The sequence below is a fragment of the Mus caroli genome, unplaced genomic scaffold (genome assembly GCF_978045245.1).
Source record: "Mus caroli unplaced genomic scaffold, Mus_caroli_1 scaffold_11, whole genome shotgun sequence".
Classification (NCBI taxonomy): domain Eukaryota; kingdom Metazoa; phylum Chordata; class Mammalia; order Rodentia; family Muridae; genus Mus; species Mus caroli.
In genome coordinates this window covers 120731052-120745819 of record NW_028227266.1, presented here as the reverse complement: position 1 = coordinate 120745819, position 14768 = coordinate 120731052, and the positions used below count along the sequence as shown (strand labels likewise).

The following is a 14768-nucleotide window of genomic DNA, read 5'->3' as shown; positions in this document are numbered from 1 at the left end:
CCAAATGACCTATTGTAAAATGCCATTGGGGGGGGGGCTTTCTCAATAATTAAAAAGTCCTATGGCTCTTAAATATCTACCTCAGCTTGATCCAGACCTATCTATAGTGGGCCTGGCCCCAAACCATAGACAGTGGAGCTGGCAGCCACTCGGGCCTTTGGTGGAGTGATGTCAGGCACAGCAGCGTTCACAGTGGTCCCCACCTACAATCCCTGTCCTTCATAAAGTGCTTGTTAGCTGTTCTGCTCTGGGCTGTGTCATCTGCCCCTCCCATCACTCTGGGCATGGTCACATGCCTTTGTAAAGACAGGGACAGCAGATCCTGGCTCTCTGACAAGCCAGTCTAACATAGTTGGTGTTTTCACACATGTACATACATTCATACACACATGTACACACATGCACACACACAGACATGTTATCCTGCAAGGGCATATAGAAATTCTAAGTCTTAATTAAAAATTGAGGCTGGTGTCCAGGTTTTAGGTGAACTTGGCTTCTAGGCTAGTGAGACACCCTGTCTCAAGGAAGGTAGATGGCATGTCTGAGCATAACCTCCACAGTGTTCTCTCAGCTCCACACGCATGCACATGTGCATGTCTGCATACATGCGCATCTGCACACACACAAACACATTCGTACACATGGACGGACACACACACTCATACACATGGACACACACACATACACACAAGGATTTTTATATAACCCATCTGAAGAAATAAGCAACACTACCTGAGTCTTCTTACATAGCACATCCACACTTAATCACTCAGCTCTGAGAACAGTATGTTTAAATCTCCTCTCTTCTCTCACAGTTTCGGTCTTATTTTGTACAGACAACTTCTTAGTGCCCCCTAGTGGCCAACCCTGATACTACAGGTGCAAGCCAGCTTTCGGAGGCCTGGGCACTGTTGCCTGTGAGGAGCAGTCGGTCCATCTTTCCCTTGCAGGGTGTTGGAAGATGAAATCCAGCATCTTCGCAGTGAGCTCCGGGAGACAGTCGATGAGAACGGGCGACTGTATAAGTTGCTGAAGGAGAGGGACTTTGAGATCAAACACCTCAAGAAGAAAATAGAAGAGGACAGATTGGCCTTCACCGGTAACTCCAGTGTGGCTTGGAGTCCAGGCGGGTGGGCCCAGTTGTCCTGTAAGAGAACAGTACGGGGTCAGGTGTGCTCACAGTAGTCGATGGGGTCTCTCTCTCTCCTTGGTACTTGGCTTAGATGCTACACACACCTGCTGTGTGCTGCAGAAGGAACGTCGGCTCCTCTATGAAAGGTTTCTACAACCCAAACACCCTTGACAGATGCCACCCTCAGCAACCCTGTAGGTCTGGGCTGCACTTTAACTCTGGTGGAGAACTTGGCACCAGAGGTGTGATAAGGACTCCGATTCTGCAGGTCTTCACAAGGGGTAACCTTGGCCCTGTGGGTGTGGGCTAGGCACAGGCTCTGCAGTGATGCCTCTGACCCAGCATGTAAATTGGTGGGGGCTGTGCCTCTGATGGCATAGTGCTCCTGTGGGCCACAACAAACCTCCCAGGTGAGTAAAACAGAGAGCCAGTGTCATCCACCAGGGGGAGCAGTGGGACTGCCCTGCTCTTTCCAGAGCCCCTCCCTCCCTTCTCCCTAAACAGGTTTGGCAAAAGTCCCATCAGGAGGACTTCAGCATCCCAAAGGCCCCCAGTAGCTGGATGCACCTCTTCCTTCTGTTCTTTGGCTTTTCCTATCTAAAACAGAAAACAGGAAGACAAGGCTTTGGGTTGTGGGGATAGACACTCAGCTTTGCTTCCTGCTGCTCAGGGGCATGGTTGGGGGTTGGGGTGTGTTGGTTAAGCCAGGGCTCCAGGGAGAGTGGGGGATCCATCCCCACCAACAGGAAGGGTGGGTGGGCAGGGCTTGGGGTGGTTCCTCCTCCCCAGCCTGTACTGTTGCTCCACCTCTTCCATCTGCCAACGCACACACATGTGCACACACCTGTGCTTTTCCTGGGACTGCTTAGCTCTGCTCCCCATGCTGAACCTTGGTCTGGCTGGTCCTTGTTTTCTGAGTATTTTCCCTGTCCCCCTCCCCTCCCTCCCTTCATTTTCCCCTCCCCTTCTCTTCCCTCACATCTGTCGCTCAGGCTGTTCTAGAACTTGGGATCCTTCCTCAGCTTCCTCAGTGCTGGATTCCCAGCTCACCACCAGGCACAGCTCCATCTCTTGCTTAATTTGCACTAAGCATGGCATACACTCCAGTTAGAATTAGTTACTCTTTCTCCACTTGCTGAGGGCTGCAGGAACTTTAGCACCATCTAGGTCCCTTTGTGTCCTGATTATGTATTACAGTTTTGTGGGTTTATTAATTTTTTTTCCAGATAAGATCTCATATAGCACGGGGTATACTCTGTTTTTCTGTGTAGCTAAATCAAGCCTTGAATTCTTGATCCTTTTGTGTCTAACTTCCTAGTATGGGGAGTGCAGCTTGCACCGCACACAGCTTTTAAGTGTCATCTGGAAGTGGAGCCGTCTGGAAGAGCTCAGGGTGAGCGCTGAGCTCTGCTCTTGGCTGCTCTGTGTGCTGTAAGGACTGTTGTCAGGTGCTGGCCTGTCTGCTCACTCTTCTGACCTGTTTATCCCCAGGGTTGCTGCTTCAGGACTGAGGCTGTCCCAGGAAGGGCTGGGGAGGCAGGGAAAGGGTGCTGTCACTGGGCTCTCCCCGCTCCCAGGGCTTCCTTGGACAGTCTTCAGCTGGCTAATTGTGGATTTTTGTTGCTTTTGAGTCCTAAGAGGAAATTAGTCCCAGGAAGACTGTCTCTGGGCCACTCACATTTCCTCTACGATTGTTAGCGATTTCTTTCTAGAAACCTTCTGCATACGTTGATCTGAGGAGTGCGCTCCATAACAACGTGGAGCAGGGTGTTCACACCACAACCGACCCGAAACTCAGCTCAAATGGAGTTTCTTTACCTGCTGGAGCGCTTCCCTGTGTGCTTGTCTCTTTCTGTGGTCTGAGGCTTAGAGGGGAGTGACATTTATTTTCTTCTTCCAGACAGAGTTTCTCTGTGTAGCCCCGGCTATCCTTGAACTCACTGTGTAGACCAGGCTGGCCTCCAACTTAGAGATCTGCCTGCCTCTGCCTCTGCCTCTGCCTCTGCCTCCTGAGAGCTGGGAGTAAAGGTGTGTGCCACCACCATTTGGCAGGGAAGTTGGCAGGGAAGTGACTTCTAGTTGTGTCCGTCCTGACCGAGCTCCCGCTGATCCTGGGCGCAGCGCAGAGTGGCCAGGCTACAAGAGCTCTTGCTGCTCACCAGGTAGCCCCAGCTGGCACTCATCTTCCTGCACACACCTCCTCCCCACGCCCACCCCAGCTTCTCGGGGCTGCCTCCTATGTTGAGAGCCCCTTCCCAGCACTCTGCCTCTTGGCTGGATCCCTCCCTTTTATTAACTTAGGCCACTGTTCACACTTCCTGTTCTCTCAGAGGCCCCTCCCTGGCCATCCCTGTCTAAAATGTCATCACCTACCACAGGCACCCCTCTTCATTCCGAGCACACGTTCCTCCCACAGAGTACATACTTGGCTCTGTTTATTGTCTGTCGGTACTGCTGGAGGATGCATTCTCCATTCCTACTGAATCACTTCCACTGAATGAATCTGCTTGTCTTGGTCATGTGTTACCACAGCTCTGGGCAACTCCCAACCACGTGATCTCAGCAATATTGAGCACTAAGAATTTATTCATGGGGTCTAGGTAGCTAGTACCCTGGCCTTGCAAACATAAAGACCTGAGTTTGATCCCAAGTATCATGTTTTTGAAAACACATTGCACTTGTAGTGCCATGCTGGGGAAGCAGGTGGGGCTGGGGCTCCCTGGCCTGCCAGTATAGCTTCTGGTCTAGGCCAGTGAGAGACTGGGTCTCAAAACCAAAAGGGTGGTCAGCACCCTAAGGAGCAACACCCATGGTTGACTCTGATTTCCTACACACCTGAACCTATGTGCATGTATGCACACCTACAGCACACAGTGTGCACACACACAAAGCACACAACAGCATGTGCATGTGCACACACACATAGCATACAATGTGTGCACGTATAAAGCATGCATCGGTATGTGTGCACACATACAGCACACAATGTGCACACACATACAGCACACATCTGGACCTTCTTTGGGATTTGGCTAGGGTACCGCAACTTTATTCCATGTGTCCCTCTTTAGGAACCAGCCAGCTGACCTTGGCTAGAGATATCTTGTAAGAAAGCATAAGCAAGAAGCCAGTTGGACTGTCTCCCTGCACACTCTCTACCAGCCAAAGCTGGTATCGGGCAGATACAGAAAGGTCAGGGGCTATGCCCTGCTCACTGAGGTTCATAGCTCACTCTCTGTACAGTTAAGATCCTGGTATCTGATTATTTTTCCAGGTCTTATGTAGCCCAGGCTGAGCTCCCTATGTAGCTGAGAATGGCTTTGGACTTCCAATCCCCCTGCCTCTAGCTCCTGACTTGGGATTACAGGCATTGTGCCCAGCTGCCTTCCGATCTTATAGTTTGCCTGCGACCTGCTGATGCTCTGAACAACTGTGCAGATTTGAGGTGCAGGTTGTGTTTTTAATGGACCTTGCGATTTCTTTCATTTTAGGGACGTCTGGGATGGCTGGAGATCTAGTTGCCACCAAAATTGTTGAACTGTCCAAAAAGAACCGGGGGCTGATGGCCGAGTCAGAGAGCGCGAAGGCCAGGATAAAGCAGCTGAACAATCGCATCCAGGAGCTGGAACAGCAAGTAAGGGCCTGGGCTGCTCTTCCTGGGAAGTGGACTCCAGAGAGGGGCCACACTTGGAGGTCTTGGGTCCTTATGGAGGTCACAGGGCACAGTTGTTTGGAGTGAGATTTCTGGTGTCTGCCACATGCAAAGAGAGGAAGTATGTCAAGCAGCTAGGGGACACTGGCCATTGAGAAGAAGCCTGGCATGGTCTGGCTAAGGGCGATGAACACGGAGTTTCACTGTAATATCTGCAGCTGTTCACATGCCCCACTCCTGTCTTGGTTCCCCATCCAAGTGGCCAGCGTTGACCCTGCTGCCAGGCTTCCTGGGAATTGAGAGATGTTGTGTTTAACTGTGTAGGACAGAGCCTAGCATGTAGAAAGCCCAAGATAAATGTGCTCAGCCTTCTCCCAGAAACCCCCGTTCAACTGAAGCCACATCCAGAAGCAGTGACATGATGAGTTCTGTCTCCCCCATTTCGCTGTTCCCTTCCTCCCACCTAGCCACAGACCTGTCTGCTCCAGCAGGGCACAGCCCCATGGTTCTGGTTCCTGAAGAGTTGGAATGGCTCCTCAGGCTGGAGGGAGCCTTTGCAGCCTTTTCTAAGTCCAAAGTCTATTTTCGAGTCTCTGCATGGTCCACCCTGTTCCTTACAACTGGCACTAAGGAAGAGTTTATTCATTCTGCGATGTGTTTCTGGAGAGTTGGCTCATGCTCTGAGCCACTCACTGGAGGGAATAGAGTAGGCATGGGTGGTACCACTCCTGGGAGATGTAGCTGTGTGGGAGTGTGGCATAGCACAGCCAGGGCAAAGGAAAAGGAGCGACACCTTGACAGGCAACAGTGGCAGGAGCTGCTTGAAGGGGCTTTCCCAGCAGGCCCAGCCAGAGACTGTGGGAGCAACATCCACTCAAAGGGCCTTGAGGCCCATAGTGCCAAATGGGCAGAAAGCACAGGAGACCAGTATGGCCAAAGCCTAAATAGGATGATGTCAGGGATGTGAGAGGGGGGCCATGCCCCAAATCAGATTGACCACCATGTATGAAGAACAATTGAAATGTCACTAAAGGATGGCTGCCTACAGCAGGCTCTGTCATAAGGCTGTGACCATGTGGTAGCCACCCTCTATCTCACCTGTAACCCAAAGTCTGTGGTTCCTTTATTCTCTGCCTTCTGGGCTGAGAGTGTCTTAATTTGAGTTTTATTGCTGTGAAGAGATGTCATGACCACGGCAACTCCTAGAAAGGGAAACTTTAATTGGGGCTGACTTGTAGTTCTGAGGCTTAGTCTGTTATCGCTGTGGTGGTTTGAACAGGAATGGTATCCAAAGAGTTGTGTGTGAATGCCTGGCCATAGAGTGTGGCTCTATTAGGTGTGGCCTTGTTGGAGGAGGTGTGTCACTGTGGAGGCGGGCTTTGAGATCACAGATGCTCAAGCTATGCCCAGTGTAGTATGGTCTCCTGCTGCTGCCTGCGTATCAAGCCGTAGAACTCTCAGGTCCTTCTCCAGCACCATGTCTGCCTGCATGTCACCATACTTCTTGCCAAGACAATAATGGAATGCCAGTCTAGGGGCCTGTGTGTGCCAACCATGTGCAGGCACATTTACCAAGTGAATCAATAGCCAGCCCCAATGAAATGTTTTCCTTTATAAGAGTTACCATGGTCATGGGGTCTCTTCACAGCAATAGAATCCTAACTAAGACAATTGTCATAGCAGGAAGCATGGTGGCACGAAGGCAGGCATGGTGCTGTAGAGGAAGTTCTGAGTTCTACAAATGGATTCACAGACAACAGGAAGAGAGAGAGTGACATCGGGCCTGGCTTGAGCTTCGGAAACCTCAGAGCTCACCCCCAGTGACACACAAGAGTGCACCTCCCAATGGTGCCATTTCCTAAGAGTCTATGGGGCCATTTTCATTCAAACTACCCTAGAAAGTATGGCTGAGCTGTGGTTGTTTATTAAGGTCTTAAAAGATCTTTGGGCTGCCCTTCCTAGGAAATAGGGTTGATTACCAGGCAAACCTCTCCTGTCACAAGTAGCTTGGAAAGGAGCATTCCTTAGTGTTCCACATGTGAGCAAGAACTCAGACACTAGGACAGGTGGCCCACACGTCCAGCAGCACTGAGTGCTTCGGCTGGCTGTGCAGCTGCCGAGCAGAACCAAGTCTTAGTGCCGTGTTTGCTTTTCCAGCTGCAGATGACGTCAGCCAAGCCACCAGCCAAGGGGGCCACTGATGCAGGGGCTAAGCCACTGAAGACCCAGACGGGAGACAGAGCTTTGGTATGTGCTCTCCTTTATGCTGCATCTGTGAGGTAGCCATGACCCGGGCCTCCCCTTCCCCAGTGTGCTCTCAGATACTCTGCCACAATTCCCAGCCAAGGGCTCTTCTCTGCCATTGTGGCCTTAGAGCAGTCCCCAAGCAACAGATCCGGTCTATGCCTTTTGCCCAGGATGCCTGGCAGAACCCAGGGAAGGCCCAGATCTGAGCCACTTTGCATGGGGGTCGGGGGACTATATAGCTATAGCCTCTAAGCCCTGGGAACACAGACCAGGAGGGAAGGATGGTCCACTTAGATGCCTGCTCCCAGGCTGGTCCACTCTGCAGTAGTCTCTTTACAGGGTGACAGCTACTACTCCTTGCTTTGCAGACAGACAAGCTTGCTCCTGGCTTCCCAGAACAATTCTGTTCTTTTCCCTTCAGTGTGCGTGTGTGTGTGTGCATATGTGTGTGTGCATATGTGTGTGTGTGCATATGTGTGTGGTGTGTGTGTGTGTACATGTGAGGTGTGTGCACCTGTACATTCACACATGAAGAAGCCAGAGGACAATCTCATGGGTCATCAGGAACGCCATCCACTCCTTTGAAACAGGGTCTCTCTTTGGTCCCAAGCTCAGTACTCAGTACAGGCTGGCTGGTTGAGCTATTTAGCTGGATTAGACTGGATCTTCTGTCCCTGCCCAGCATTGGCATTACAAGCTCTTGGCATCATGCCAGCTGTTTACATGGTACTAAGACTGAATTCAGACCCTCACACTTGCAGTGTAGTGATATAGCTGTCTCCCGGCCTCCTGAGAGCGCTGTGTCCCTGTGCAGCACTGCAGCCTTACAGATCTGTGCCTCAGACCTTGTTTTGTAGCTAGTGAACATGTCACAGAATGTCAGCAATGTGAATGTGGCTTTATGAGAGGAAGGTAAGCAGCCATAGATGGGTTGCCAGGGATGTAAAGCCCAAGTCAGGTTAAATCTCACCTGTCTGCAGAGTGTCCCAGCAGCCACATCAGGGTTTTCTCAAGAAGCCAGACCAACTGTGACAGGTGGCCAAGCCCTGGAACCGCCAGCTCAGTGCCCCTCCTGCTCCATGTTGCCTCTGGCCCATGCCTTAGGATCAGGCCACTGCTTGCTGCTTTTAACAGGAATTTAGTCCTAGGTGTGCAGTGATGGGCCTCTTGGGATGCAGGAATGGGTGTATGAACCAGTCTTGTTGCTAGGGAGGCAGCCAAAGTGCTCTTAGTAGGCAATGTTTCTCGTGGCCCTTCCTGGCGAGGAATACTGCCAAGATGTCCTTGATTTATCCGGACCAGTGAGCTCCCTTGACTTGAGTTACCCTGGGTGAGAAACTGTTGGGTCCCTTGTTAGCCTGATAGGATTATCTGCCTTGCCACACAGGGATTCATAACTTTGGTCCATAGAGGGTTCTAAGAGGAAAAGGACTAGCCATGTACAGGAGGGTGTGATGGGCCTTCAGAAACGGGCTAGCCTGAACTGGCAACAGGAGCTCACCCTGCATCTGAGAAGCTGGAGTAGGAGCTATCCTTGTACTATGCTCTGGTGAAGTAGGTGGTGAAGACCTGCCAGGAGGAACAGTGCCTTCAAGGCATAGAAGCTGGGGACCTGGAACATTGTGCACAGTTGGCTCACCTGGGTGTCAGCTGCTTTGCATTTGGTTTGAGCCCAGAGCTCACAGGCAGGAAAAGGACATGAGCCAACATAAATCAGGGATCAGGGGGTGCCCAGGGAGGGGTTCTTGGGTCACTGGAACAGGAATCTCAGATGCATTCCATAACCAGCTACAAGAGCAGGGATCTCTAATAGAAGAGTGTGCCAGGCTACAGTTCTCATCTTAGCCAGACCAGGTGCTTTCCCTGGTATATTCTGCTTGTGGACACGACCAAACCATGTCTGCAACACTGGACCCTGAGGGGCAGCTGCTTCAGGAGGCTGTGCTGTGAGCAGTCAACAATGCCTGTTCCCAGGGCTCTGTAGCTGTCCTTCAAAAGAAACAGCCTGTGGGAGCCAGGCTGGCACATAACCCCACCTCCCCAAAGCCTGTGTGGTGGCTGGGACAGAGCATGGGCCAGCTGCTAGGCCTCTCCAGAATGCCATATGGCGTTAGTCACTGTCACCCACCCACCCAAGTCCCTTGCCCCGCCCCAGAGCCTGCCCTAGGCTGTGCCCTTGGCACTCCTCCCGTTGAGTACCTCTGCAGGCAGATGTGGAGCTGAGGCTGGGAGAGAGCATCAGAGCCTGGCTCCAGGCCACAGTGGCACAGGGGTGACAGGGGGCTAACATGTCCTACAGTGCCCTAAACAGGGCTATCAGGGCTCTCAGTCTCATGACAGGAGGCTCTGAGCGCCAGCAGAGGGCTTCTTAGTCCAGGGTAGATTTAAAGCTACACATTAGCAGAGAGAAGACAGGTGCCTAGCAGAAAAGGGTAGCAGGGGGCCACATGGGCAGAACTCAGAAAATGCGTAGTTTTTCAAAGATCTATTTGCGTTTTTCAGAATTCTCCATTCTGTTAATATTGTTTACATTGATTTTTGGCTTTTATCCTGCCAGTGGTATTAAGTGCACCCAGACTTCTGAACCCTATGTCCAGGCCTAGTTTCTATGACTACTGCTTTACAGTAGGCTGTTCCAAGTTCCATGAACTTCCTGGACTTGGTCTGATGGACCTCTCTTTCACACTAGCATTTACAGGAGTTTCTGATTGTTCCACTAAAAAAAAAAAAAAAAAAAAAAAAAAAAAAAAAACCCAAAAGATTCAAAAGCCCCCATCATGACCACCCTATTCCCAAAAGTCCAGGCCCCTGGTCCACTGGGGCAGGAACAGAGGTCTCAGCAAGGCCTGATGGGTATTTAGCTTGCTAACCAACCTCTCTGTTTCCGTAAGAATCTATGGCACCATTGGCAGCAGAAGCTCATATTGGGAGACTTGGCCAAGACAAGGGTTCTAATCCCGTTGAACCATCCCAACTCCATGCATTCCAGGGCAGCTCTGCTCTTTTCTAGACTTGATTTTTGTTGCAGATGGAAGGAGCTTGACTAGTTTGATCATGGAGGTCCCAGGAATATCTAAGACAGAGAGACAGGTAGTATAATAATCCAGCATTTGCCTGAAACATAGCATCACCATCATCACCATCATTAAAACAGCGTCTCTCTGTGTGGCCCTGGCTGGCCTGGAACCACCCTGTAGACTAGGCTGGCCTTGAACTCATAGAGATCTGCCTGCCCTTGGCTCCCAAAGGCCTGTGCCACCACACCCAGCTCAGATGATTTTTTTTTAAAGATTTATTTATTTTATTTATACGAGTACACTGTAACTATCTTCAGACACACCAGAAGAGGGCACCAGAACCCATTACAGATGGTTGTGAGCCACCATGTGGTTGCTAGGAATTGAACTCAGGACCTCTAGAAGAGCAGTCAGTGCTCTTAACTGCTGAGCCATCTCTCCAGCCCAGCTTAGATATGTTTTAAAGAGAGAAGACACAAGCAGACCCTGAGTCCCAACATGCATCTTTCGAGTGAGATGGGACACTTAAGGACTGGACCTGGGCCTTATTTCCATCCAAGCAAACACACAGTGCCCACCTCTGTTAGCAGAGTCACAGCCTATGCTGACAACACCAAATCCAGAAGACGAGGCTCAGATTTGGGGAATCATGGTGTGCCTGCTGAACTAGTGTGGTTTTCTGCAGGTGGAAAGAGGATGCTCTTAGCATGAGCCTGTCTCTGGGCACAGCACAGAGTGGCCATGCCCAAGGAGTGTCTGGGAGATGTGGCACCTGCTGCCTCCTCTAGATGCCCCAGCCGTGGCCATGCATGTGGCCACACATGTATGTGCGACACAGAGAGCAAAGAGCTCAGCCCTGAAGTTGGGCTGTGCTGATTCAGACCATGCTTTGTCCTATACTAGCCAGGTGGCCTTAGCTCCACCCACCTCTGCTTTGCATCTCAAGTAGCTGGGGGTTCTGAGAACTCCAGCCCTTGCCAGTGCCTGGAGCATACGTAGAGAAATAGTAATAGATAAATGACTGATTGTCATTAATATTTAGGCCACAAGTGACCACTTTCTCCCTGTCCTTCCCAACCAGCTGGAGACCCCAGAGGTGAAAGCTCTGCAGGACAGGCTGGCAGCCACCAACCTGAAGATGAGTGACCTGCGCAACCAGATCCAGTCTGCAAAGCAGGAGCTCCGTGTGGCCCAGAAGGTCTTCTACACTCAGGGTGTGGGACTTCTTGTGTGACCAGGGTTGGTCCCAGGAAAATCCCGATGACCCACTGGCTTCTTTTCCAAAGCAGGGCTGCTTAGACCTGCTTGTGCTGGGTCAGTCCTGTCTGGGGTATGGGGTGGCCGGCTTCCTGGAAGGGCTGCCCACTACCCTGAGATGCCCACTACCTGCCTATGAATTGAGGAGATTAGCTCTGCCAACCAGGGAGAGGACTGGGAGCCTTCTGTACATCCCCAGTGGCTGCCCTGTGCCCTGGTAGACCCTGGGTTTCTACTCAGTGAGCTGCCTTACCTGTGACTCAAAGGCTACCTGGCCCACCTGCTGCCTTGCACCTGTGACTTGCAGCACAGGAACAAACAGGGAATGTGTGCACTGAAGGCCCCTTCCCAAGGAAAGTGCTCGGTGCCAGGGTGTTGGATTAACATAGTGAATTTGGCATCTGCCTTCCTTGCTGGAACCACTCAGACTGGCCAAGAATTACAAAACAGTGTTCTATTGTGGAAACAAGGGCCAGAGACTTGTCCTGCTGGATAGGGGATCAGCTTGGTGATACGGAGGGTATTATTTCAACCTCAAAACCTTGAGGTAGGCCTAGCTTCATACAGCTTTGGTGGCCACAGTGTCAGGTCTTCCTGAAGCACGGCAGCCTCAGTTGACTTCTCTGTGCTTACGAGAGTCACTTGGCAGAGGCCAGCCCCTGTGGCGTGCAGCACGCCTCCTGAGCCCTCCAGAATTCTGTGATCCCAGGCAAGTCGTGCAAGGAGGCAGGCACTGGTGGCTGAATGTGCCGGGAGCAGGGGGCCCTCGGGGCAAGAACAGTGTTGGTGTGTCCCAGAGAAGGGCTGGCATGATGGACTCACTACCTCCCAGGCAGAGCAGATCTGGACCTTTAACAGCTGAGCTTTGAGGTAGGAGGGAGGTCATGCAGATAAAGCCGTGACCATCAGGAACTCCACCCCAGCAATGCCTGAGACCCATGCAGTGAGGGCTAGAAGGGCTGGGTAGCCTCTCCCCTGCCCACACTGAGCACCTCTTCCCTGCCGGCACTGAGCACCTTGCTTTGTTTCAGGTTCTGGCCAATGAAGTTGGGGAAGATGTAAACATCCAGCAGCTGCTGGCCTCCCCGGGGACCTGGCGGGGAAGGGCTCAGCAAATTCTAGTGCTACAGAGCAGGGTGAGTGGACTCCTCCTGCTGGAGCACACGCACGGGCGGGCGCAGGCCTGTGCCTCCCACACCATGCCCCTGCAGAGTGGAGGGGTTTTCATTTGTTTATTGCCAGCATATGCACTTACATAACACTTTGCACATGCCCAGTCCTGGCTCTTAACCAGCCCTACAGCCTTGGGTTTCATTTCTGTCTCTGCAGGCACGCTTGCCTGAGTTCGCGTAAGTTTGCGTGACTGCTGAAATGCTTTTTCCAGTTTCATACCAGAAGCTTTTTGTTAGCCAGTAAAACAGCCTGGTCTGCCTCTTTATTTTCTAAGTATTTTGGCACACACCACAGGTAGTTAAGAGAAGCGGTTCCAGAGCTGACTGGCTTGAGTTCAAACCCTAGAGATCTCCACACCACCTGTGGACTGGCACACAAATTACTCTCTGTGCCTCAGTCTCTGCATCTGTGTAATGGGGATAACAACACTTGTGCCTCCCTACCCCTGAATCCTTGGTCTGTTGGCAAGATTGATTGTGTTGGCATGTGTAGGGGTGGGTTCCTCAGCAGGGAGCCATCCTGGAGAGAGCACTAGACATGTTAGCCCAGGTTTACCACCCTACTCCCACCTCCACCCTCATTTTGCCTTTAGAGTGAGAAGCTTCCAGAAGCTTCCTCGAGCATGCCACCTGCATCTCCTGGGATCAAGTCTACATCCTCCTGGGTGCCTTTTAAATTAGGGTTGTCCATGAAATCCTTGAAGCCAGCGTGAAGGGAAACAACATCCCCCCAAACTCTGGGACCCTAGAGATGTGAGCTCAAGTCTCCTCACCGTTAAGCACCCAGCGCATGCCAGCCTCACCTTTGCTCTGGTGAAGCTGAGTGTGAATGACTTATCTCCTTCCGTACCACCTTGAGCATGCCTGATCTCATCTGATTCTTTTTTTGTTTGTTTGTTTGTTTGTTTTTTTATATTTTTATTACATATTTTCCTCAATTACATTTCCAATGCTATCCCAAAAGTCCCCCATAGCGCCCCCCACTTCCCTACCCACCCATTCCCATTCTTTTGGCCCTGGCATTCCCCTATATTGGGGCATATAAAGTTTGCAAGTCCAATGGGCCTCTCTTTCCATTGATGGCCGACTAGGCCATCTTTCGATACATATGCAGCTAGAGACAAGAGCTCCGGGGTTCTGGTTAGTACATCATGTTGTTCCAACAATAGGGTTGCAGATCCCTTTAGCTCCTTGGGTACTTTCTCTAGCTTCTCCCTCATCTGATTCTTGACAGTGGTGTAAAAGAAACACATACTAGAGAAAAGGCTGCCGCTAGCATGTGGCACAGCTGTGAAGAGGCATAAAACCAGAGCCCACCTCTCACCCTGAGAAGTATCAGCTCAAAGCGCATCGGAGGCCTCAGTGTTAAGCCCACAGCCTGGCGATGCTCTAGGAATAGAACACGGGCCTCTGAATAGGATCCAGCGCTGGGACACAGGGCAAGAACTGATAGGATGGCATTAAACGGAAAGGATCAGCGAACGAAATGCCCAGCGGAGTGATGAGAGCCTGCTGCGTGGACAGCCTTTGCCACCTGTAGCTCTGAAGATTGATAATCAGAATATATAAAGAACTCCAAAACCTTAGCAAAAGAACAAACAACTCAAATTTTAGATACACAATTATTTTCACATACACTTCTGAAAAGAAGAAATACAAATGGTTATGGAATGTATATATTTGTGTGCACGTGCATCTGTGTGCATGTGTGAAGAGGCCAGAGTAGACATGAGGCAGTGTATCCTACACCCAGAGCTTCAGGACTCCCCTGTCTCTGTGTCTCAAGCGCTGGGATTACAGGCAGGCTGCCTGTTAATAGTCAACATCCTTAGTCATTAGGGTAATGATACACTAAGATTTCCTCTCTTCGAGCCACTGCTGTATGAACATTGTGTCTCGGTGAGGATATAGGATGTAGGGACAGAGGAATGGCTGGGACCTAGCATGGTGTGGCCACTGTGGAGATGAGTGTGGGGATCTTGAGAAAACTGAAGGCAGAGCTCCCGTATGACCCAGCTCTACCACCCCTGGATATACACTGAGAGGAGACTGGGTCAGCACAGGGGGATCCCAGAGATACCTGTCCACTATGTGGTCTCAGCCTGGGTGCCCATCAGTACGTAAAGTACAGACGCTATTGGCACACGGTGGGAGAGAGATGTGTGTATGAACAGTGGTATTTTAGCCATAAATAAAAAACAAAAGTATGGCATTTGCAGGAAAATGAATTGGGCATGGGTATCATTGTTTTAAGTAAAACAAGCCACACTCAAAAAAGACAAATATTT

At 51.0% G+C, this 14768-nt stretch overlaps 1 protein-coding gene across 2 annotated transcripts in view; it reads left to right on the top strand.

The window, feature by feature from the left end:
• Ccdc13 (coiled-coil domain containing 13) overlaps positions 1-14768 on the top strand; it is a 42515-nt gene that overhangs the window by 6490 nt on the left and 21257 nt on the right. For both annotated transcript variants that reach the window (XM_085828206.1, XM_021172328.3), the window contains exons 3-7: positions 954-1102; positions 4627-4769; positions 6945-7034; positions 11133-11249; positions 12340-12444. In XM_085828206.1, the coding sequence (XP_085684332.1) occupies positions 954-1102; positions 4627-4769; positions 6945-7034; positions 11133-11249; positions 12340-12444 (604 nt within the window). The remainder of the gene's footprint in view (positions 1-953; positions 1103-4626; positions 4770-6944; positions 7035-11132; positions 11250-12339; positions 12445-14768) is intronic.